The sequence below is a fragment of the Budorcas taxicolor genome, chromosome 22 (assembly GCF_023091745.1).
Source record: "Budorcas taxicolor isolate Tak-1 chromosome 22, Takin1.1, whole genome shotgun sequence".
Classification (NCBI taxonomy): Eukaryota; Metazoa; Chordata; class Mammalia; order Artiodactyla; family Bovidae; genus Budorcas; species Budorcas taxicolor.
In genome coordinates this window covers 7,674,346-7,701,055 of record NC_068931.1, presented here as the reverse complement: position 1 = coordinate 7,701,055, position 26,710 = coordinate 7,674,346, and the positions used below count along the sequence as shown (strand labels likewise).

Sequence of the window (26,710 nt, the reverse complement as noted above, 5' to 3'; positions counted from 1 at the left end):
TAAAGAATCCACCTGCCAATGCAGGGGACACAGGTTTGCTCCCTGGGTCAGGAAGATCCCCTGGAGGAGGAAATGGCAACCCACTCCAGTATTCTTGCCTGGAAAATCCCATGGACAGAGAAGCCTGGCAGGTGATAGTCCACAGCATTGCAATAGATGCAGATACAACTTAGCAACTAAACAACATAAAGTGCCTCTCTGGTGAATGGCGTCAGACTACTTCCAAAGAGTTCTTCTGAACTACTTCTCTGGATGAAAGGTACTCCCTTTATCTAATCTGTGGACACATTTTACATAAAAGTACAGGTGGCTCTACTTTTTTCCTATCAGGTTAAATGCAAGCAGTTTGTGAAATTTAATTTCCTTATCGCTGTGAAGTACTTCCTGACCCCTTGCTAGGCCACACCACTGCAGTTACAGTGAGTCTGCCCTCTGCGTGTGCTGTGTGACCGAGAACAGACAACCCATGGGAGGGGAGAGCCTGCAGGAAGCCTGAGCGAGAACGCCTGAGCTGTCAGATTCTCCTGTGAACTACAATATTGAAGATGCAGTCAGCTACCGGTAGGATAGCTCATAAAGTAACTTTTTTTCTTACGTTTGAAACTCTTTCTTAAAAAAAAAAAGCCCCACCAAGCAACCCCCAGCATCAGCACCTCATGTCTCTGTCCCCCGCAGAGCTCCGCCGCACGCTCTGCCTCGCCACCACAGCCTGTCTCCTCAGCTCTGCTCACATCTCGCCTTGCTGAGGCTTTTCCTGAGGGCTCACCCATCCTCACTGATTTTCTATATTCATCACCACCTGATAAAACCTGTAACTATTGTTTACTGTTTACTGTCTCCCGTTCCGAGGACCCAGACTCTGGGGCAGGGGCGTGCTGCTCTGTTCAGAGGCATCACTGGTGCCTACAGCACGATATAGTGGGGCGTATGCTCCAGAGTTTCCTGGAATGAATGAACCATCTTACTAAGGACAAACGGGCAAGAAGCAGTCAGTCTACACAGGCCACATAGTACAAGAGGAAGACTGTGGATTCCAGAAGCAGCCTGCACGGGCTGGGATCCTGGCCCTGCCTCTCACTGTGGGAGCCGTCCTGGGCAAGCTCTCCATCTCTGGGCTTGTCGCTTCCTTTATAAAACAGGCCCTAATGGCACTTCCACCTTCACGGAGCCCTGGATGCTCTGGCCTCATCTCTACCTCGCAGACTCTGCTCCAGCCACTCCGTGCAGTTTCTTGAATAGGGCAACTCTCAGGGGCCCCGCGAGGCCTCATGGACTGGCTTCCCCGCTCACTTCAGGCCACACGTCACTGTCTGAAAGCCCCTCTCTGAGCACTCGACACAGAAAAGCCCCGCCCTGCCAGCTCTGACGCTACTTCTTGTTCCTCCTTTAGTTCTTCTTCTTAGATGTCTATCTAAGACACCATCAGGCATATATGTATTTGATCACCGTCTACACTCCCAACTTGAGGGGAAGGTTCTCTATTTTATTCACTTAGGGAAGATCCTGCTACTCAGTAGGCCCCCAATAAAGATTTGCTGGATGGACAGGCAGAAAAATGGAGGCGATGGCCAATACGCAAACAAGCACACTCACAAGTGGAAACGCCGCACTGGGCCAGTGTTTGGAAGATGATGTACAGTGTTACCCAGCCTGTAGGACACGGTCTGCCTTAAGCAGAAAGCTCGAAGAAGACATTACAGAGCAAGAGATACTGGTCTGGCCTACCTTTATTATCTCTCACCCAAATAAATCTTTTGGCCCTTTTTAAAAATCTGATCTTAAGGTACCATTTCTGTTAGCAACAACTTCACTAAATATCTGTGAAGGAACAAACATAAATTTATCCTTATTAAACTGAGCTTTGAAATACACAGAATTTACTAAGTATTTCTACAACTTTAATTTAGGTAGAAATAACAGAGATATCCTAAAATCACAGAGGGGGAAGGTGGGCTATACAATGAACATTCCCTTTGTCTAATACAGTACTCAAAGGTACCCAGATCCTTGATGAAACATGTCTAGCTGGTTAATGATGGAACCAGGCATAGAATCTAGGACTTCAAACCTCTCACTGCTCTTTACTACCATTCAGAGATGTCTCCGGTTTAAATATTAAGTAACCTATTTCAAATAACCTCATCAAACCATGTATATCCTAAGAGACTTTCACTCCTCTCCTGTGGTATGTCCTCCATAATTTCTGTTTTTGGCACCAAAGGCTACAGAAACGCACACACAGACGAGGTGAGAGGGCGACGTGGGCGCTCACCTGAGCTTGAGTGTGTTCAGCAGGAAGAGACATGGGCAGCAGGGCCCGGAGCTCCTGGACGCTTGTCTCTAGGAGGGTGGCATCTGTGATGCTGTGAAGGAAGAGAAGAAGCACCCTTCAGACTATCGGGATGCTTGTTACTGAAGATGAACAAATCAGAATTTACAGTTTGGATATGACCATGAACGTAACTCAAGAAAAGGGGTTTTTATGAAATGAAGGAAATAAATGTTTATAAAAAGTTTCCCTAAAATATTTCAGAACATGGGAAAAGATACCATCAGCTAAAAGTCAGAAACCAAGAATTCTAAGGAAAATATATAATGAAACCTATTACAAGCAGAATATAATAAAGTTCTTTCAGAAGGAAAAGACAAACAAGAGAAAGACCTTGGTGCTTATGTCCCTATTTAAAACAGGAAAAACACTTTCGAGGAAGTAAGTTCTGATTTAGAAAGTAAAAACCAAAAAAAAAGAAAAAAAAAAAGAACAGCAAAAAAATTTAAGTCAGAAATAACATGGATGGAAATATAAGCCTTTCCTGTAAGATTCTTTAATACCTCCGTGCCCTCAACGTCATGACAGACTCTTAACAGACTCTGCTGAAGCAAAAATATTCCTAACACTCCATTTTGACCATTTTTGAGATAGGAAACATTCAAGAAGGAAAGACAATCACCTAGCAGTTTCATTTAGTAGGACAAGAAATGTAAACAGACCAAAGTCTCATCTTGCTGACTACTATAAAGGGTAAAGAAATGGACACCATTGAGTAAGTGAAGCACAGCAGACTTCTTTCTCTTGAGACTGCTCTTATCCCAAAAAGAAAAAGAAAGCATTGTGCTTTGGCTAAGACAAGGAAAACAATTCAGAGAGCGGATGTTCAAAGGGCAGAAACAGAGAGAGAGAAATGCAAATGAGCATATGGGGAACAGGAGGTGGGTATATGTGTCTGGAATAAGCAGGATGTCAGGAGGGAAGGAATACTTTACTCAAGAGAGTATCACAGACAACACCTCTTTTTAATCCTAACAGTCATCCCATTAACTAGTGTTATCAATGACGCATCAGAGATTAAAGTGCCTTTCCCAAGGCCGCAACACTAGCGAGAGAATGAACCATAATCAGGACCTAAGCTGGACTGAATCCAATCTCCTTGGCCTTTTAACGATACCATACAGCCAATCACAAAATCAGAAAAAGTCCGTTCAGATGCCAATTAATATTAGATACATCAAAGAACCAAATCATGATTTCCTTAACTTTTATCAGACTACTTTCTATTAAAACTTTCAGCCTCCCATAACTAAACAATTCCAAATGGATTTTAAAAATGACTTTTCAACCCAATGACGTTATTCTGATATGACGACTAGGGAGATGAAACCCAGAACTCCTTCACTTCCATTCTGAACAATCAAGGAGGCTTGTATCATATTTCTTTAGTGTGTCAGAGGACAAATTTCTGAGTTTTAAAATATCAGGATGGGGTACAGGAAGTTTAACAGTTAGTGAAACAAAGCAATGCAAATGCTTTAACAGACTGAAAATAAAAACTGTCCAGACAAATCTGGCAAAAGCGAAAACCTCGGTCTCCCTGCTTCCCTGGGAGTGTTTCTCTCTTACCTACAGAGAAGCTCAATGAGACGGGTTCGTCGGAAAGCGCTGGCAGTGTCGCCTGGAGTGGCCACCAAGAGGCTGTCTAGGAGGCTGCACGTCGCGGAGAGGAGGGGCGGGGTGACAAACACACACTGCCTGGGCAGAGGAGCAGAGAGGGGTGAATCAGGAGGAAGCCGTGGAGACGCAGCTTCACGCTGACCTATTATTGAGATAGGTGTGAAAATTATCACCATTTTGTTTAGCTTGTGGTTACATACAAAATTCACAAGTTCTGATAATCAGATGAAAGTTCCTAAAAGTGCTAAAGAGAGACAGCTGGGGAATTCCCCTAACTGCTCGGCACACCTCAACCGTGAGGCCAGCGAGTCAGACATTCAGCTCCTCCAGAGAGAGAGAGAGTGAGTGAGTGTGAGTGTGTGTGTGTGTGTGTGTGTGCACATGTACATGCATGTATCTGAGGGATACCTTGGGTGCCAATGTACTGCCCAAGACGAGAAGGGCAGGGCATGGTTTTGTGTCTCATGCACTCAGACAGCGGGTAACAAACAGATGCACCACACAAGGGTTCAATCTCTGGGTCAGGAATATCCCTCGGAGAAGGAAATGGCAACCCACTCCCGTACTCTTGCCTGGGAAATTCCATGGGCAGAGGAGCCTCGTGGGCTATAGTTCATAGGGTCTCAAAAGAGTCAGACACAACATAACAACTAAACAACAACCACCACTCTACACTAACTAACACCCCCAGTGGAATCTTGGGCAATGCCCCACAAGGAGCAGACACATGATCAAAACAAGTAGGACAAACATATAAGCAAGTACAACTTCCAACTAGAACTGGTCAGATTTTGTACTCAAATGTATTCAGGCACAGCTAAGGCTTACTGCCACCTGAGTTCTGAGAAAATTTTTCACTTTCAGAAATTCTGGATTTTAGAACTGAAGATACAAGAGTACGGAACTTTCCTAGAAGACTCGGCAAGGGACTGTTAACAAGACAGTTTAAGCTGCCTCAAGACTCCCTCATGACCTTTACTTCTTATTTCTATTTTAAGGAAACATTCTATTTTGAATAAACCAAACTTACACAAAAGTACAAAAAAAATTCCGGAGATACCCTCACCCTGACCCCTAAATAAGATTCCATTTATATGAAACATCCCAAACTGGCCAATCTATAAAGAGGGAAAGCAGGCTAGTGATTGCAGCAGGCTGGGGAGCGCAGGGGAGATCAGGAGTGACTGCTAGCAGGAGCGAGGCTTGTTCTGGGTGATAAAAGTGTTCTACAACCGACTGCGGCAATGTTTGCATGACTGTGTGAGTACATTTAAACCCAAGGAATTGTACACTTACAATGAGTGAACTGTATGAATGTGAATTATATCTCAATAAAGCTGTTTAAAAAACAGTAACTCAACATACTCTTAGAAATAAATGTTTGTGAGATTCGTTATCAAACTTCATTTCATGCTCTGTGTTCTAAGCTACTTAAAACAACCTGAGTTTGCTTCTTTTGTTCTTAAGAGGATCAAATAAGTACTTTCTAAAATTAAACATTTTTATATGTTAACATGAATTACTAAAAACCAAACTGGGACACTGTTCAGGCAGTTCTGGAACAAACAGTGTAATGAAAATTCAGAGTAAAGTCTTACTTAGACAAATATTTCTTAAGTTTTAGAACGCATTTTCCCTGCAGATGCTCATATTTCAGTGTTTAAAATTACATTCTTTTTAGGTAGTATATTCATTACAGATTAGGGATTTAAAGCTACTGAATAAAGGTCTATCTACTGCCTTAGAAGAAACAAAAGCTAGCTATAATCTATACAAATATATAAAGTGTGAAGCAAACAGAGCTGGCAACAGTCCCTAAAACAAAGAATAAAATTTACACATTGTCATTAATAAAAATAAATCCTAGGCTACTCATCATGACCTTCTTATAAAATAAGGACTCGAAATATTTTGTGTGCTTTAAACCGAAAGCATAGGCTCTGTAAAACCCTTATGACCCCACTTCTCATCACTTTCAAGTGGATTCATTTTTCAAGTGGCAAACTGAGGTGTGTTCCCAAAAGAAGGGGAAAAAATGAAGCTAATTAACATCTATCAGTTCCTTGATTCAAATACCACGTATCCATTATTATCTAATAAGGAACCATATGGCAATCAGACTACTTGATGGCCAAATTCCCATTTATTAGTTAAGCGTATTTGTTTGTTAATTTCTGATGTACTTATTCTATTATGTTCTGTGACATTTCATTTTGTTCTTATCTGGACGGCTTGTTCTGTGACTTAATTTGGTTCTTTTATCTAGACATTTACTTTCAAAATTTCTGTCTGGACCAACTTGTCAATCTTCTTCCTGAAAGTAGAATGCCTTCCTAAAAGGATACCTTGGGCCACCAGCTGGTCGTGTATGACTTCAGGGTGAGGCACCATGGAGAGCACGAGAGACTGAAATTCAGCACTGCCCGACGAAGCTGCCACCTAGGGATCAGCAAAGACAATTACTTTATATTTGGAGCACTCACTGGTTAACATCACCAACTGGGAAATGAAACACCAGCAACATACACACAAGATATCCTCACACAAAAAGGTTTATCACAAAAGCACACTAGTTAGTATAACTGAAAAACACTCCATGTCTGCAGAGTCATAACAGATTTTGGAATGGCATTTTCTGCTTCTTAGACCTGTTACAGTTTATGTAAATCAGTTAACTTAAAGGAGCAAAGTTTTGGTATGAAGCTCATCGAAGATTTTAAGGTCCTGAGAAAGCCCATTGCCCAGGCTTCCCCAGTGGCGCAGCAGTAAAGAATCTGCCCGCAATACAGGAGTTGCAGGAGACACGGGTTCAACCCTGGGTCAAGGATTCCTGGAATAGGCATGGCAACCCACTCCGGCACTCTTGCCTGGATAATCCCATGGACAGAGGAGCCTGGTGGGCTATAGTATACGGGGTTGCAAAGAGTTGGACACACGACTGAAGTGACTGAACATCCACGTAAAGCCCATTCCAACTTAACTCTCAAATGTTGAGAGGCTAAGATGCATACTACTTTAACTATAAATTGTTGTGTCTTTAAGGTATTTTGTACTTCTTAATTCATAATAAGAGTCTTTTTAGTTCCAAATGGCACACACAAATTTTAATAGTGCATATAAAAGAATTAGAAGTATGAAAAGATTTATCTCTTCCCCATCACAAATGAACTGTTTTTAAAAATTAAGAACTATATTGACACTGTACTTCAGAAAACACTTTACAGAGTGTTAGATAGAAATTTTCTACAGAATTTCTATCATGCTTTTTGGAAACACTAAACAGGATAGAAATTCTGTAGAAAACAAACAGAATTTCACATGTAGATTTACAGATTATAAAAATTATAAAGCTGAAAAAGCCCAAACTGTCAAGTACCTTCTGTGTAAAAATTACTGAGTTCTCCCATCAGTTTCTTTTCTCTGAGACAGCATAAACTTCCCATACCTGGGTCAGCTCCAGGTCCATGCATGCACGCAAATAAGTTGTCAACAGAACTTACGAATCTACCTACCACAAACCCAGACACTGTACAGCTCACAGTATCTGTACATTGATTCCGTATTTGTCCTAATCCTTAAAGTAGGGTACCTTAGACTTGATTTGACAGGATGAAAGCAAAACCCAAGGTGATTTTCATTTGCAGTTTCTGATAGCAAAAAAAAAAAACAAGAATTTGAAGAAAATGGCACATGAAATTAATAGTTTTTAAAATCCCTCTTTCAACTTCTGACCTCAATCACCTCTCACCACTTGAAGTATGACGTTACAGCAGCAGCAACTAAGTGACAGAAAGCTGCAGCCAAAAGCTGTAAGCTGAGTGGATAAAGTCATCTACAGATGGAGGCTAGATAAACCTCAGTCTAGATAAATCATTCATAAATAAGCATGTATTAAATGTCTTATTTTATATAACACTAGATCCACACAGGAGGAGGGGAAAACCTAAAGACATTTTAAAATTATATCTGCCTATAACTGGCTATAAGAGATGTGTTAAAAAAAAAACAGAAAAGAAATGTCCCTGTCAATGGACATCCAGATAACTTTCAGTCTGTGAAGAAACAATCACACACTGAGACTGACGTCACAACCACACAGGAGCCGCCAAACAAGCCTGGCTCCAGCTCCCTCGGCTACAGGGGAAAAAATTAAGAGGACGAGGAGTTGAAATCCTCCATCTTTTCACTGAACATCGCTTCAACTGACAAACACTCAAGCAGTCCTCTCTACTGATGAAAATGAAGATTACACTCACTGCAGGACAAGCAAGCCTCTGAGGACCCACTAAATACCCGGCTCATTAGAAGAACGCAACAAACATCAGGCCTTAATAAACACTGGGCTCTTCCTCAGTATCAGCCAAGGAAGGGACAAACAAAGTTTGAAAAATATGATTTTACAAAGTATCTAATGGTTGCATTCTAACTTACCCCACCCCATATGATTGATAAAACATAAGAACTTCTTTCTAGACCAATATACTGTGTTTGGGGTTAACCAAAACTGACTGGGGTTATTTGTATTTCTACTAAACAATCTAAATTTTTAAAATTTGCTATATTAGCATGAAAGTATTAGTTGTTGAATCATGTCTGACTCTCCGCAACCCCATGGACTATAACCAGCCAGGCTCTTCTGTCCATGGAATGCCCCAGGCAAGAAAACTCTAGCTGGTTGCCATTCCCTTCTCCAGGGCATCTTCCCAACCCAGGGACCGAACCCAGGTCTTGTGCAATGCAGGCATATTCTTTACCATCTGAGTCACCAAGGATTACTATTTTAACAGATAAAAGTAAAAATGTATTAAGCTGACTTGCTCTATACTGTCCTCAAATCTTGCTTGCTTGAAAATAATCTCCAAAGGACATTCATTTGATCATATTTAATAATACACATCAATATGTGAATGTGTTATTTGTCATCCTGGTCTATAAAATAACTTTTAACTACCATCCAACAAATGTCAATTCATATTTCTCTAATATCAATTATAATGTTTCATGACATTTCACTCTGCTGGAGTATCTTTACATCTTTATAGCTATTACAGATTCTCTCTTCAAAACCATAAACCCAGACTCAGGTCTCCTGGTTAATCCCATCTGGTCACACCAGTAATCAAACTTAAGCCTTTCTCCCACACTCCAAACAACTCTATGCATTTTCTGAATATCTAATGCTTCCACCACCTCAAAGCTTGGTATTCAGTTATTTTCTAATTATGCTTTATGTCTCAACTAGACTTTCAAATCTCATATGCGGGCACTGAATTCAAAGACATTTGAGTATCGTTTTCAGTTCAGTTCACTTCAGTCGCTCAGTCGTGTCTGACTCTTTGCAACCCCATGAATCACAGCACCCTAGGCCTCCCTGTCCATCACCAACTCCCGGAGTTCACCCAGACTCACATCCATCGAGTCAGTGATACCATCCAGCCATCTCATCTTCTGTCGTCCCCTTCCCCTCCTGCCCCCAATTCCTCCCAGCATCAGAGTCTTTTCCAATGAGTCAACTCTTTGCATGAGGTGGCCAAAGTACTGGAGCTTCAGCTTTAGCATCATTCCTTCCAAAGAAACCCCAGGGCTGATCTCCTTCAGAATGGACTGGTTGGATCTCCTTGCAGTCCAAGGGACTCTCAAGAGTCTTCTCCAACACCACAGTTCAAAAGCATCAATTCTTTGGCGCTCAGCCTTCTTCACAGTCCAACTCTCACATCCATACATGACCACAGAAAAAACCATAGCCTTGACTAGACAGACCTTAGTCGGCAAAGTAATGTCTCTGCTTTTGAATATGCTATCTAGGATGGTCGTAACTTTTCTTCCAAGGAGTAAGCATCTTTTAATTTCATGGCTACAATCACCATCTGAGTATCTTTTTAGCTCCTTGTAAATGTGTACATAATATAAAAAAGAAGGTTTTGATCGTTTAAAGCCCACTTCAATTGCCACTTCTCACACAAAATCACTCCCATTTCATCATTCCTTTTCACCTAAGCTCACTGCACCCTCACTGTCACATCTATTTTGGCACTAGTCACATTTGCTTTGTGGTGAAGGGGCATGACATTATGGCCAGCTTCTCTGGATTCAAATAATGCTTAACCAGTCAGCAATGCTGGAACCCTGCACAAGACACTTACTCATTCCATGCATTCATCCCTTCATTTGTAAAATACCAATAGTAAAAATGATTTTCAGTTTTTTAAAGGGTATGAGGACCCATGAGTAAAATTTCTCTATAAATGTTTAAATAAAACCAGTGCTCCTTAAATTAGTGCTGCAGAAAGTTTGAAAGAATCACATATTTCACAAAGAAAAGCTCAAAAGGAAATGACCCACATGTCCTTTACTTTGAAAATTGATAAAACAGACATAATTCTGCTCAAGATCACAGAAAAGACCAAACTTTGGTGTTAAAGCTGTTGATACACACTGGTATGTCCAAGGAATAAACACTCATCTAGTTCGAATATCTCTGAGAAGTAGAAATGTGATTCCAAGAGGAAAAACAACTGATGCCTGACCTCCCAACTGCCACCCCTGCCCTGGGGAAGGGGACAGTGAGTTGAGGAAGCCATCTCTAAAAAGGCTTTATTTATAGGGCAATACTCCCCAAGGTAACAATGACACTCCTTACTCTATCTGTAATTCACAAAGCATACAAGCTGCAGTCGCCTACATCAATATGCATCAGATAACGCCACTCAGGCACCTAGTGTGGCACCAATACCAGACAATGGTGCGGCCATAGTGCACTGAATGGCATGGCCCACAGCAAAAGACAATGCCCTCCTTGGAAAGACATAGTGGAAAAACAAACCGATCAACAAGCTGTATCTTTTCTCAATTCTGGAAGACATAAAAACTACGATTTAAATAACCAGAGAAGCTTATTAGCAAGATTTACAGCCATTTAACTGATACCTCAACATTTTCTTATACCTGAGGAAGCATCAGTTGGTCTGGGTACGGAATGCTTAGGTTTAAAGTAACACTGACATAATGAATAAAAACTCTCCACATCTGTCTCCTGCTGGAAAAAAAAAAAGATATAGTACCCCTCATATGATAAGGAAAACAAGACAATTCGTAGAACTGGAGTAATGAGACTACTTTTTGTGAATAAAAGTCAGCAATTTGGTGAGTAAGTTACCAACACTAAAACTCTTCCATTTGGAAACCATGAAAGAAAGAAAGAGCTGACTGTAAAAATTCTAACAGGTAGTATTAGTCTTTTGAGAAGTAAGTTTTACATAGGACTATACACAAGAATTCTTAACAACAGATTTCACTGGTATATACTTCTCAAAGTCCATGTGATATCCTCACATGAACAAGTTAAAGACTTGCATTAATAGTTCAGTTCAGCTGCTCAGTCATGTCCGATTCTTTGTGACCCCATGGACTGCAGCATGCCAGGCTTCCCTGTCCTGGATTAATAGAGGTGTTTCTAATTTAATTATTATAAAAAGTGATATATTTACAAAGTGTTTCTCAGAAAAACTAGTATCTTAATCTATAAGATTTACATATTATTATAAAATAGAGAAATATAAATGCTTGATTTGCTTTGGGGTTTTTTAAGTCTCCTTGTATAGAAAAAATACAACTTGGTTATCTACCAAGCAGCTAAGATAACTCCAAGTTACTTAGAGTAATTACTATTTACTACATACCTTCTATAAACAAAGAACTGAAGTATGTACAGATTGCAAAGTTAGCCTATAGCCCTTAAAACAAAAAGGGTAAACCTAAGAATTACTATTTTTAAGCACATAATTAACACTGTCCTTCTATGAACTATTTAAATAGCCAATTACTGCAGTTCCCTTTAGCACTGAGTCATATCATTCTTTCTCTTACTGAAACAAAAATACTATTTCTAGCTTGCAAAAGAGAGCATCATTCCTACTAGAACTGGGGTAATTATTCTATTTTTCTAAATAAAGGTTCAATTTAGCACTGAACATAAACTCTTCTGAGTCTGGAGACAGGGGAGGGAGGGAGACTTAAAACTTAGCAAAAAGTACCACTTTCTTGAGAAACTGCAGGAGGTGAATCTCATTAATTCCTGTATAATTATTTAATTCTCATATTATTTTTGCTCCTGGAAGCAGCGGAGTCAAACCTTTGCCTTCCTAATTGGTTCTACTACACAGTGATTGTTCCAAAAATACACTGCAATGTTTTCCAGTTGAGAATGACTTTGTATGCTTCCAAAACAAATGAAACCTAGCATGTCATTATTTAAAAATACTTAGTGTCTCAAACTTTTTAGAACAAAGCAACTTATAAATAAAAAGGAAGAAAGACAGGCAGATATACATAAATTTCAAGCATTTCAGATAATTAAGACAAGCTCCTCTCTGATGCAAGTATTTAGAAATGTGTTTAAAGTCATCAGTACCACACTGGAATCGCCTGAATGGGTCAACATTCTTCAAACTGTTTGGTCCTTCAGCAAAATTTCAGGGTAATCAAGCACTGCTAATCACATGGGGTCTGTTCTCTTCTTCAGCTACTGTGTGCTCAGTCATGTCCGACTCTGTGCGACCCCATGGACTATAGCCCACCACACTCCTCTGTCCATGGGATTCTCCAGGCAAGAATACTGGGGTGGGTTCCCATGTCCTTCTCCAAGGGATCTTTCCACCTCAGGATCAAACCCACATCTCTTACAAATCTCCTATAATACTGGCAGGCAGGTTCTTTATCACTGAGCTACCCAGGAAGCCCTTTCTTCTGCTACTACTGATAAATATTTTAAAACTTTTGAACTTCTGTTAAAAAAAAAAAAAAAAAGGTAGAAAATAGGTTGAAAATTCATCTATAAAATTATATTTAGTACACTTATTTGAGCCAGGTAGAACCTAGTTCTAGACAGACAGCAAGTCAACTAAATCCCAGTTGCCATGGTGGTCATAACCTGATTCTTCACATCCATCCTTATCCCTCCACTATGTAAATGGAAATTTTTGCAGAAATTCAAAATGCAGCACTTATGTGTTCTTTGGAAGTACCATTGTTTCCGAGGTAGAGAGAGAACTTGGATCTCGATCTTGACTGGACATTCGAGATGGAGCCCTCCAGAACTTGAACGAGTCATCTAAACCTGTGACAACAGGAAAACTGTCAACACGAACGGTCTTCTGGGCATCTTAACAATTAACAGGAAGAGTAGTCCTTACATGAAACCAGTCCAGAACTAAAGAAAAAAGTATGCCTAATTTTTATCATCTGTAATTAATTAATATATACAGCATGTTTCACACACAAAAAATTAACAATTAGTTAACTATGCTTTATAGTTTAATCTAACATGATTTATGGAGAGCACCAGTTCCCAAACTTCAAAGTGTAGAAGAATCAAAGGGAGCTTATTAGAGAGGTTTCCTGAGTCCTATTCCCAGAGATTCCATTCCCCCAATCAAGGTGGGGTATGAGGAGCACATAAATTTGCATTTCTAACAAGATAGGAGCAGATGTCAATGCTGCTGGTTCCAGGGCCATGCATCTAGTGACACCAGTACAGAAAATCCAAACAATTAAACGGGTTGCTTTCCATAGGGACATTTGTTTAGAATGTTCAGAAACTTCATCAAATGTCATTCTCTTCTTAATTCCTCCAGGAAGTGAGCAGAAAAGTGAGTTAGAAACTTACACTTAAGTATTTCAGGGTAAAGAAATTTCATGTTTACAATTTACTCTTAAATGGCTCAGGATAAAAAATGTATATATATATGCATATAAATAAATTTTTCTTATATGTACATACATACACATGGGAGGGCAAATACAGTAAAATGTTAATATTTGGGAATTTTTTGTTCTACTCTTAAACCTTTTCTGTGGGAAATTATGTCAAGTTTTTTAAACATTATATTAAAATTTAAATTTAAAATTTTTATTATTTATATTTTAAAAATATTTTTTCATTATTAAATTATTATTATTAAATTGCTATTTCTTTTTATGAGACACAATTATTATTTATAGGCACTAAGATCTTATACTTAGGAAATCCAAGAGAATCTACAAACAAGTAAAAATTGAAAGATTTCAGCAAATATTTTGATAAATAAGTAATATGCCAAAACAGGTTTTCACTATATTAGCAAAACAAATTAGAAAATTTAGTAGGAAAAATCTCATTCTTGATTGCCTGAGAAAAGCCTTCCAAAAAAAAAAATTTAAGACATAAATAGAGGAAAAAACTATAAAATTTTACTGAAGGGCATGAAATAACTTATGAAACATTAATAAGATGTCAAAAATGGTTTTCATAAAGAATTTATAACAAGAAAAATTCTTAGGCAATGTTCAGTGAAAGGAAGAAATACAAAAATGTACGGAAGATTGGAAGGAAATATACACCCTAAATGCAACAGCGGCAACCTCTGGGTAGAACTAGATATGAATGTTTTCCTGGTATTTTTCATTGTTTTCAAATACTTTGTAACCAACACAAAGGTTTTAAACAATTTACGAAATATATTTTATTAAAAATATAAACATAATACACTTACCATTTAAATCACTGCCTTCAGGAGCTCCATTAAGAGCTGAAAAACTGAAATCAAATGCATACCGTCCCAGGTAACAATGTTTTACCATCTGATTCAAATGTTCATAAAAATGGCAGTGGTATAAAAGAGCCTGGAGGGCAGGTTTTCCTATGAGAGACAGGCCAGAGTCCTCATCATGGACACAGGGGCCCTGTAGGAAAAGAGGGAGAGAGAGACAGGAATTTACTACATAATTTCTTCCAAAAGACCCTCTGTCTCCCCACAGCCCCCTAAAGGAAACAAATGCTACAACACTCCTTCACTTCTCTCTGTCCTTCCACACATACACCAGCCTGACCCTGACCTAGAAAGTTAATCCAGCTCTCTGCTGTCAAAAAATCCACTAAAGGCAGAAAGCTGATCTAGTCTCTCTTGAGGGTCACTTAGTTTAAAATGTTTCTACAAAATGGTACAGCTCTAATCAAGTAATTACTTACTTCAGCCACAAATACAGTAAAAGTAGTGTGTTGCAACCCACACAAAACAATGAAATGATTTGTATTAAAATATCTGAAACAACGTAATCCAAGTTATTTTATTCAAAATTATTTTTTGTGCCTATCAGTAAGCTAGATAAAGTGAAAACGCTCATTAATATCCACAGTAAAATCTGCTTGTCACTTTATTTTCCATTGAGTGAACCCTTCTTCCAAGGGCATTTCACATGTGTGCATGCTAACACAATCATAAACACATGTGTGTGCACACACACACACACACATTTTCCAGCAGAAGGCTGAGAAGAATCTACCATTGCATACTTTTAATCTCTTTGCACTTTTTTTTTCAAATAATTTTTTGAGGTGCCACTCATGACTTTTCCTAGAATATCGAAATGGCTAAAACCAAGCAATCAGTTAAAAGTATGCCAAGGATCAGTTTAAAGTATGCTAATTATCACATCACTAGATGGATAGGGAGGCCTGGTGTGCTGCAGTCCATGAGATCGCAAAGAGTCAGACACGACTAAGTGACTGAACTGAACTGAGTTCATAACTATTTCTATTTTTCTGGAAATAATAATATAGTTCAGACTTTTAAAACAGAACATAAGAGACAGAAAAATAAAAACAAAAAATAAAAAGCTAAGTGCCAACAGGAAAGGTCTGCATATATAGCATTAACTATGAAATTTGCATATGTGCCCCACTTCTCATGGCCCCTGATCACCAAGGAAAGATGAATCTTTAAAATGTACTATCCAGGAAGATGAAGTAATAGTTAAAGGTAGAATTACAAGTTAGAGGTAGAATTACATTAAGATGAGTTTCTCCATTAACTCTCTTCTTTAATATATGATTAAAATTAAACCTCTTACCTTCAATATGTCATGGTACTAACATATCCACTAGCTATGATTCAAAAGAAACTAAAGCAAAACAAAATTACATATGAGAAGAATGTTTTCAAGAAGAAAAAGGAATTATTTTGCTGTATACAAACTTGTAAAATGCTATAAATATATAAATTGAAAAAATGACCTTAATTACATAAGAAATTCCTTATGTAATTGCTTAACTACATGTTAAGAATTCAGTTAAAATGAAATTGTTTCTCTGACATGAAGCATTCACTGTTTTGTGAAACCAATACCCATAACGATTTATGATGAATAAAATAGAAAGTGAAAAAATGCACTGATAATTCTCCCATTAAATATGAAAATAGTACATACTACAACTATAAATGAGTCGGCCATCCCTATACAACAGACATGAACACATCTGCAGACAGTCTACCTACATCCACTGAAAGTGCACAGAAGCAGTGACCCCTTCTTAGAAACATCAGCATCTAGATATTAGTGCTACTTCCTGCTACATCCCCCAGAACACTTCGAAATGTACATCAAGACAAGTAAATGAAACATCTTGTTGAATAAGATTATTATTCCTCATTCTACCAAAAACAGTTTTAATTTTAAAGCACTGAAAAAGGAGCATCTTCTTTCTTAGCTGTAGTGAAATGGTGGAGGTCATACTTCTTGGAGATTATAAAATTCCATTGTCTACATGTGAAGATCATCTTTCTCCCTTACTAGAGCAGTTGTTTCCACACTGAGATTTAAAGTACCAGTAAACTTTTTAAAAATTGGGGGACAAATACCCCTGGAGGAGGCCATGGCAACCCACTTCAGTATTCTTGTCTGGAGAATCAATCCCAAGGACAGAGGAGCCTGGAGGGCTACAGTCCATGGGGTCACAAAGAGTCAGATCCAACTGCAGCGACTTAGCACAGCACAGACTTTTTAAAACTGGGGGACAAATACTAGATTACCAACTACTTATATCACCAACTGAGGACACATAAAAACAAAAACTAATAACCAAAACAGATTTTAAAAAAAGACAGGAAGAAAACGAGCGCACATTAAAAATGCCCCCTGAAAATTAGACTTAAATTTTGCTTAAGACTAGCGACTGAACTGAACTGAGCAGAAGTTTCATCACCAAGTACTGTATTTCAGAGTAGCTCCCAAAATATCTTTGATTCTAGCCAACACAGGCAAAGCAGAAGACTGTGAAATCATACTTAAACCACTGTTTTCAACTTTTTAATAGAAAACTAATTCTGTGATAAAGAACTGGAGAATAACAAAACCAAAAAGCTGCACATCACCAGCATCAAAAAGGAACTGCAGACTATTTAACTAATTAGAAAAAAAAAATGTGAACTTCTACACATGGTTCTGTATTATAATATAGAACAGGGTTCTGTTCTATTTAACAAAACCAAGAAAACTTATTATGCTTGCCTTTGCATCATATTTATTTCAATTATTTTTTAAAAAATTCACTGGCAGAACATCAAGATTATAGTATAAAAGTGTCACTAGGTTAACAATGAGAGTACAGATTATATGCATCTGAGCCAAAATCAACATTTTTAAATCTGGTTACTGGATAATAGGCATTAAAATCACTATGCTGTTAATATAAATACTAATCCTGTATATTCTTTTCTAGTTTTTTTCCTATGGGTTTACTACAACACAGACTGTGAATAACAACCATTATCAGAAGGCCGGTTAAACAAACAAGAGGAGTCAGGGCAAAACCTGCCTGGGATATTCAATAACTGGCAGTGTTACGAGGTTTGTAAAGTCTGGAAAAATAAACTTTCCAAGAGTTAAAGGAGATCCAGGCCTTAACAACCACCTGAGTGCCCATAAAGCTGCCCTCAATACAGCTCAACTAGATTCAGTGACTCCCCTGAAGACGTATTCTAACGAAAACTGAACAAGCAATCTTAGACCTAAGTAAGATCCTGGGGTGTGAGATGCCACAGTGTGACGCATACACACATACATGGGATGAGGACATGTGGATGAGGAACAGGGCAGAAGAGCATGTCCCATCTCCCCACAGACAGCACTTTTCTATCTTCCAAAACATCTAAAAAGCAGCAGGCTATAAAAAAGTCGGCTAAAACTATTTACTGACTTGACATTTAGAACATGAAACAGAAAATTAATCCAATAGAAACCAAAGAAAGGTTAAGTTATGACACTGTGTACTAACCCAGAAAAGTAGATGTTAAGATCAATGTATATTTAACTACAAACAAATTTGCTTATTATTAGAGAAACAATATAGTCAGTGGGAAAGAGAAACTGGCTGGACTGAAAGCAAAAGGGTGTGATGTAGGGCAAACTACTTAAACTCTTTGTGCTAAATTTTCTTCTACAAAATGAGAATAATGGTTCACAACTCAAGCCATTATACAGGTCGATATTTGTAATGCTTCTAGAAGAGTGCCTAGAACATAGTAAACACCATGCTAATGATTATTATTTCTGCTTAAAATTATTTTTAACACCATAGAGAACTGGTAAATATGATCAAGCATAAAAAGATCTCTATATTCTCTTTTAAGGGATCCTGTTGGCTTGTACGAAGTTTCATCACTAAGGAAATATATACCAATATAAAAATATATATGCTGAAACTCTATCATCAATTAATCTCAAAGATCGACAAGGCTGATAACTGTTTAAAGGCACCTACCTGCCAAGTATAATCCTTTAGAATTACTGAAGGCATTGGAATTACAAGGAGATTCTGAAAAATAAATGCAGCCTGAAATTAAAGGGGAAAAAAAAATGTCAATACTGCCATCTTGTTGTCATGTCTGAAATAACCAATACACTGTAATTTAATAACAAAAAAAAGCATATCCCTGGTCAGCTGAACATGCTAAGAGGTCATTGTGAGAACTCCCCAACTGCTGTAATAAGGGGAGAAACTACTTCATCAGGATTTCCTATTTCAGAATGTTGTCTTTCTAAAAAATGATATGTAAAACAGAAGCTATCCTGGCAGCATTTAAAAAATATATTTCCTGTTTCTATTACTCTCTTACAGATCACACACACACCTCTCTCCTCCTCTCTTTCTACCTAAGTTCCTCTCAATAAAAAATGGCAAATTAGAAACACAAACTACAAAAATCCTACTTGACCTAGGTCCTGAAGACAGCCAAGTTAAATAATCACACTAATATGAACACTGATTACCTATTCAGTGACAGATTACATTATAACAGGAGAACCACCAGAGTAACAGCGGATCAGAGGGAGGGAAATTTTCAGCCTCTTCACTGGAGGCCAACAGGTAATCTGAACACCTTCAAGAAGAAGCTATCCATTTAAGCATTACTATCAAGAAACAGGTTAACAAGAAAACTACAGCTTCTGGATTTTGCAACTGGAAACTGGCTAATGGTGGTCCTGGGAGCAGACGTTTTCTTTACAAATCTCTAAGCACTATTGGATTACTGTTTCTAAAATGGTCTACGTCAATCATCTCTGATAAAAGCAGCAGTAAAGAAAATCACAAACTGTCTAGAGAGAATTAAAATAGCATTGACTTTTCCTCTTTACATGTTATGAGTATTTTGACAGCTCATCTTGAGTAAAGCTTTATAAACTTGAACACTGAGATAATATAATTTTTTCCCTGTGAACTACTTTTCAACGTATAATAAAGTAGAAGAGTCCATATTAAAACAGACTCCATTCTGCTTTGATCTTTCAGAGCAAAGGACTCCAGGTTTTACTGTGAATCAATACCATTCTGTTCTCTGCAACCATTTAATTGGGTTTTTCACAGGCAGAAGAGACAAGGGTGAGCAGTCAGTCCACTGTGGTGAACAGGGAGTATGGTTTATAAGAACATTCACAACAGATTTCCAAGGGAAACAGGAAGGAAGAACTACACAGACAGGCCTACCTCCCGGCGCACCATGCTGCATTCCGACTGGTCCAGAAGAATGTTCACCACCGTTCCCCAGAGCCCACCAGAAATGTTTTGACAACTGTTTGCCAAGGCCACACAGCCAGTTTCAAGGGTGGTTAGTGCTGATCCTAAGCCCAATGAAGTGAACCTCACCTGGTCAAATTAGAGAAAATGTTGTAAAATAAAAAAAACCTGATTCCATAACATGAATTGTTAATCTTTCTGGTACATAAAATACCATATTCTGACATTGTCTTGGCAATCCTAAATTATAAGACACAAAGAATACTGTACTATAAATCTGTAAAGGAATAAAAATTCTATACCTAATATAAATAATAAAAGCAAATATCACAAAAAGTCAAAACCAGGTATAAATAAGACTAAAAAAGCACAGTGCAAAAGCCTTTTTCGAGGGAAAGCATACAGTGCTTACATATCTTTTATGAACATGATTCTTGTTTATTTCTCATTTTTAAGAGGATACTATTATTTTGTTCCATCTTCCTTAATTTTTCAGTGTTTCTTTCAAACGAACAGTTTAAACTTCTTTGAAATTTCTTTTCAAAAATAAATAACTGAATTATCTTTTTATAAGGCACTTAGTATTTCTCTCAAAATTATTTTAAAAGAAAAATGTTTCAAGTAAGAGGGATATGATATAATATGTTTGCCACGGTACTCCTGCTGCTCAAGCTATGTATTTTGGTGAACTTCCAAATTCTAATTACAAAATAGAGCTTCCCTGTGAAAACCACAGGGTAACAAAAAGCAATGCAGTCATAACACGGTGAAGCAACAAGTCCAAGTTCAACGTGGCTAAAGAATGTACCTCTAGCTGCTAACCCTACATATTTTTAATATATATGGGCTTCCCTGATGGTTCATATGGTAAAGAACCTCCCTGCAACGTGGGAGACCTGGGTTTGATCCCTGGGTTGGAAAGATCCCCTGGAGGAGGGCATGGCAATCCACTCTAGTATCCTTGCCTGGAGAATCTGCATGGACAGAGGAGCCGGCGCACTACAGTCCATGGGGTCACAAACAGTTGGGCACGAATGAGCAACTTAGCACAGGACATTATTAATATATACTTAAAAATTTGCTAAGAGGGTAGATCTTACGGTAAGTGTTCTAATCACAAAAAACAAACAGTAAAGAAGACAAAATGAAACTTTTGGAGGTGAAGGACTGGTTTATGGCATTGATTCTGGAGAGGTATATTTCACGGGTGTATATTTATCTCCAAATTCATGAAACTGCACACATTAAATATGTACAGAATTTTGTATGGCAACCATACCTCAATAAAGTGGTTTAAAAAAATAAGATCAAATGGCCAAACAAGAAAACTCATTAATATAAAACACTGCAGTGTAGTGTGTTACAATTCTATTAAATGACACTCAAATGTCACTTGGCCACTATTCCTCTAAACTGTTCAAAAATGGCTGGACTTCTCCAATAATTTTTTCACTGTTCTTTAGAAATCTCATTGACAGATTTTATAATACTTCCTCTTTCTATTTTTAATCTGCACTCTGAATTTGGCTGAATATGGGGGTGCCAAAAACTGTATTATGTACCCCCAAATTTTGTATGTGGAAGCCCTAACCCCCAGTGTATCTGAGGATAGGGTTTTTCAGGGGATGATTAAGGTTAAATGAGGCGATGAGGATCGGGTCCTAATCTCACAGTACCGGTGGCCTTATAAGAAGAGGAAGAGAGAAAAGGTGCTATGAGCATGAAGTGAAAAGGGAGCCACATGAAAGCCAGAAAGAGTCCTTGCCAGACCTGACCACATGTGTAGACAACCTCATCAACTTCCCGCCTCCAGACGTGTGAGAAAATAAGTATCTTTGTTCAAACTAACCAGTCAATGGTGTTTTATTATGCAGCCCAACCTGCTCAAGAGAAGGGGTAAATACAGCTTAAGGTTTAGTCACTAAAATAATCTCATTTTGGAAAATATGAACATGTGTATACATGTGTGTTTTGCTTCATCTGTTCTCTAATCCACACATAATAGACTCGATTCTCCTTCACACTGACCTCTGGGTCTCGGTCAACCCACAATGGAATCAGCCAAGCCAATCCCTGCTGAGTGGGAGCATGGTCTTCACTCTGACTCCCCAAAGGCAAGAACCAAAGTGACATCCACTCCTAGAATCAAAAAAGGGAAGAGAAACACACTAGGTAAGTTTCTAAGGAAAAAAACAGAGTTTAAAATATCTGAATTTTAAAAAGCAAAACAAAGTAAAAATCTTTACTTAAGACTTGGCTTTAATTCATTATTTAGCCAACATACAACAAACAAAAATCTCAGCTCCTTCTTAAGAAGTCACACATCTCTTTTTTCTTCAGAATTGCTATTTTCCACGTAATTTAGACAAAAATCCAGTTCTCCAGTGCATGTAGATTTCAAGCAAAATAAAAAAGTAAAATTCAGATTTGTATAATATACAGCTTCTAAGAAACTGCTTAAAAATCATTTTTGTCTCCTAAAAAGGAGATATCAAAAGACATTTTTCTTGAGTAATCAGACAGGCCTGAAACCCATCAAGCACAGCACACCCCTTTCCTGGCAACCGTGGGAAGACAGACGGCTGCAAGCGCACTCACCGAGCTCTGGGCCTGGGCCATCATCTCGTGTGACAAGTGGAGCAGGCAGAGAACGGTGCTCTTTGTGACACCTTTTCCCATGAAGGACATCGCATTTCCTCCTCGCTCCACATAGAAGGATGTGATGACCTGAAGAGCAAATGCACACAATTCAGGGGCAGCTTTACTCTTAGAGGCTAAATATATACCTTTCTACTGACTCATCTGAGCTGAACCCTAACCACATAAAGTATTCATATATTATCATATTCTCAGTTTATACATTTAAAAATGGTTCAGAAGGCAAAATTTCGTTATGTGTATTGCATCACAAGTAAACATTCTTCATATAAACCTTTTTGCCTTTGGAATTTGTACAAAGCATATGTAGTATACTCCTAGGAGATTGTGTGATTTAAAATATGCTCATAACATATTTCAAGTATTATAATATCCTTTTGAAGTAAGAGTTCAGTTTACAAATACCTTGTTGAAAAGTATACTTAGACATTTGGTAGCTATACAGAACTCTTACTAACCACCAGAGTTAGGCTAGGTTTCTAGAATTATGGTTCAAATGTAAACAGTTTCTCCACTGATAAGCCATCTTAGATTTCTATTCTATATCTAAATATATATTAATTATTTAAATCATTGGCTGTCAGCTTTTTATCTCCCACATATCTGAAGGATTTAACACACTTCCATCAATAACAACAAAATAAATGTTTCTTATTTGAAGCTATCTCCCCTTTTCTAGGCAAAGGTCTGTATAGTCAAAGCTGTGGTTTTTCTAGTAGCTATGTACTGATGTGAGAATTGGATCATAAAGAAGACTGAGTGCCGAAGAAGTGATGCTTTTGAACTGTGGTGTTGGAGAAGACTCTTGAGAGTCCCTTGGACTGCAAGGAGATCAACCCAGTCAAGCCTAAAGGAAATCAATCCTGAATATTCATTGGAAGGACTGATGTTGAAGCTCCAACACTTTGGCCACCTGAGTTGAAGAGCCGACTCACTGGAAAAGACCCTGATGCTGGGAAAGACTGAAGCAAAAGGAGAAGGGGATGACAGAGGATGAGATGGTTGGATGGCATCACCGACTCAATGGACATGAATCTGAACAAACTCCGGGAGACAGTGGAAGACAGAGGAGCCTGGCGGACTGCAGTCCATGGAGTCACAGAGTCGAACATGACTTAATGACTGAACAACAAACCCTTATCTGAGAAGCTGAACCAGAATGAACATAGGGAGTTAAGAGACAGCCGTTTGAGGGGAAAGTCCTTCCATCTGATTTAGAAAATCCTTTAAAATATGCTATAGACTCTTTTGAAATAAGTCTGTGTAAATCATATAATGTCTCCCACGTAGGGGTTCAATAAATATTTGCTGACACTGAATAACAGTCCTCACAGCTTTCAATTCAAGCAAACAACAATAACAAAAAAAATTCAAAGTGACAAAAGATCACTTCACAATTCACAAAATTTTAATTTAAAAAAGACTGCTGGAATGAAAAAATTTCACAATTCATATGGAAACACAAAAGACCCCAAATAGCAGTCGTGAGAAAGAAGAATGGATCTGGAGGAATCAACCTTCCTGACTTCAGATTATATTACAAAGCTACAGTCATCAAGACTATAGTACTGGCACAAAACAGAAACATAGACCAATGGAACAAGAGCGAAAGCCCAGAGGTAAACCCATGCACTTATGGGCACCTTATTTTTAACAAAGGAGGCAAGAATATACAATGGGGCAAAGACAGCCTCTTCAATAAATGGTGCTGGGAAAACTGGACAGCCATATGTAAAGGAATGAAACTAGAACACTTCCTAACACCATACACAAAGATAAACTCAAACTGGATTAAAGACCTAAATCTAAGACCAGAAACTATAAAACCCTTAGAGGAAAACATAGGCAGAACACTCAATGACATAAATCAAAGCAAGATTATGTATGATCCACCTCCTAGAGTAACGGAAATAAAAACAAAAGTAAACAAGTGGGACCTGATTAAACTTAAAAGCTCTTGCACAGCAAAGGAAACTATAAGCAAGGTAAAAAGACAACCCTCAGAATGGGAGAAAATAATAGCAAATGAAACAACTGGACAAAGGATTTATTTCCAAAATACACAAGCAGCTCATACAATTCAATACCAGAAAAACAAACACCACAATCAAAAAGTTGGAAAAAGACCTAAACAGACATTTCTCCATAGAAGACATACAGATGGCTAACAAACACATGAAAAGATGCTCAACATCGCTCATTATTAGAGAAATGCAAATCAAAACTACAATGAGATAGCACCTCACACCAATCAGAATGGTCATCATCAAAAAGTCTACAAACGATAAATGCTGGAGAGGGAGTGGAGAAAAGGGAACTCTCTTGCACTGTTGGTGGGAATGTAAACTGATACAGCCACTATGGAAGACAGTATGGAGATTCCTTAAAAAAACTAGGAATAAAATCACCATATGACCAAGCAATCCTACTCCTAGGCAGAAAACCTGAGGAAACCAAAATTGAAAAAGACACATGTATCCCATTTCATTGCAGCACTATCTACAATAGCTAGAACATGGAAGCAACCTAGATGTCCATCAACAGATGAATGGATAAAGAAGTTGTGGTACATATACACAATGGAATATTATTCAGACATAAAAAATGAACGCATTTGAGTCAGTTCTAATGAGGTGGATGAACCCAAAGTCTATTATACTGACTGAAGTAAGTCAGAAAGAGAAAGATAAGTATTGTATTCTAACCCATATACACGGAATCCAGAAAAATGATACTGAATAATTTATTTATAGGGCAGCAATGGAGAAACAAACAGAGAGAATAGACTTATAGACATGGGGAGAGGGGAGAAGAGGGTGAGATGTATGGAAAGAGTAACATGGAAACTCACATTACCATACCAAAAAAAAAAAAATGCTAACTATTTTTAGGTGCCAATATATTACAAAGGAAACACTTGTGAGTCAAAGCAGTCAAAACCAATTGCTATCTAATACAACAGAAAGTATTTCAATTCCTCTACCCAAGAACTCAACGCTTTTACTCAGCACAGTAAGCCATTTTGTCTTAGAATCCAAACTAAAAAGTAGTCTCTTTTTAGCTCATGCAACAAAGAAGGTTAGTTTAAAAAAAAAAAAAAAGCATAAATATAAATCATGTTAGGTACAGCTTATTTAACAAAAGCAATTTATTTGTTAGATAACTTGGGGATTCTGACTTAAATTAGAACTTTCATAAACCAAATAATTATAAACTGTGTCTGAAAATGACATAAGTCTGGCCAGGGGATAAAAAGCTCCAGGTGACTGTTACATGACTATTCTTTCTGCATATGTGTATGTTTAAGGTTTTCCACAATTAAAAGCTTAATATTTTAAGGGGCTATTTTTAGAAGTAAGAAATGTGAATGATTCACTGGAGAGAGCTATATTATCATGGTTTTAGTTTTGGCTTATGATGGACAAGTTAAGAACTTTGACAGTATCTCCTTTCAACCTGACTTATTGTCAGATACCTGGAACTGCACTTCATATATAATTTTTAAGGATTTAATTATCATATTTATTTACCTATCATAATGAACCATGCTTAGTCTAAAAGCCTAATTTCTCAACCATAAAAGGCAAATACTTGCATTCAAATTTCACTGCACAGAAACAAAATATCTAATAATGAATTGTAGTTCCCATCTGAAAAGGAATCAGCCTTAATTAGTGAAAAATTATGAAACAAATCATTTGGATCAACAATGACTTTGTTTCAATGTCCATTCACATAAGTATTATTTTACTTTTTAAAAGATCAATTTAGTCAGTAGTAAAATAAAGAAACCTATTTAGCTAGTTAAGTAAGCAGAAGAACCCAAATAAGATTAAATATGTATTACCATCCTGTCATTAATGTAAAGATAAAGATTTTCTTCCCAAGATGTTATATTGACATGAAGATAAAACGCATTCCTCTGTTTATTTCAAAGCTTTGTTAATAAGGTTTTCATAAAACAAGGATCATACTTTTACTCTATTCCTTAGCTGTGCTGATTTTCACTACCCCAAATACAACTGAGCTTAGAATGAAAGTATTTTCTTTTTGCCTTGACTTCTTACCTAGAACTAAACCTTTTTGTTCTTCAATAACATAGAAAGCTCATTTTAATTTCAGGTGTTTGAAACACAAGTGTGATCTGAAGTCTCTCCTCTTACACAGCTTTTACAAACAAAAAGCACTTCTGACGGTTTCTAAATATAAACACCAAAATATTTCTTCCATTACTGCTGTAGCAGGTCCTCACCTATCTCTATTTGAAACTGACA

The 26,710-nt window shown here is 37.8% G+C and overlaps 1 protein-coding gene across 1 annotated transcript in view; it reads right to left on the bottom strand.

Annotated features, from left to right (window-relative positions):
• The window catches only part of RTTN (rotatin), a 106,673-nt gene that overhangs the window by 22,500 nt on the left and 57,463 nt on the right, over nucleotides 1–26,710 (bottom strand). The window contains exons 29-37 of the mRNA XM_052660402.1: nucleotides 22,377–22,505; nucleotides 21,807–21,917; nucleotides 19,749–19,907; nucleotides 18,525–18,596; nucleotides 14,479–14,668; nucleotides 12,973–13,064; nucleotides 6,295–6,388; nucleotides 3,899–4,091; nucleotides 2,273–2,363 (exon numbers count right to left, since the gene is read on the bottom strand). Of these exons, the coding sequence (XP_052516362.1) occupies nucleotides 2,273–2,363; nucleotides 3,899–4,091; nucleotides 6,295–6,388; nucleotides 12,973–13,064; nucleotides 14,479–14,668; nucleotides 18,525–18,596; nucleotides 19,749–19,907; nucleotides 21,807–21,917; nucleotides 22,377–22,505 (1,131 nt within the window). The remainder of the gene's footprint in view (nucleotides 1–2,272; nucleotides 2,364–3,898; nucleotides 4,092–6,294; nucleotides 6,389–12,972; nucleotides 13,065–14,478; nucleotides 14,669–18,524; nucleotides 18,597–19,748; nucleotides 19,908–21,806; nucleotides 21,918–22,376; nucleotides 22,506–26,710) is intronic.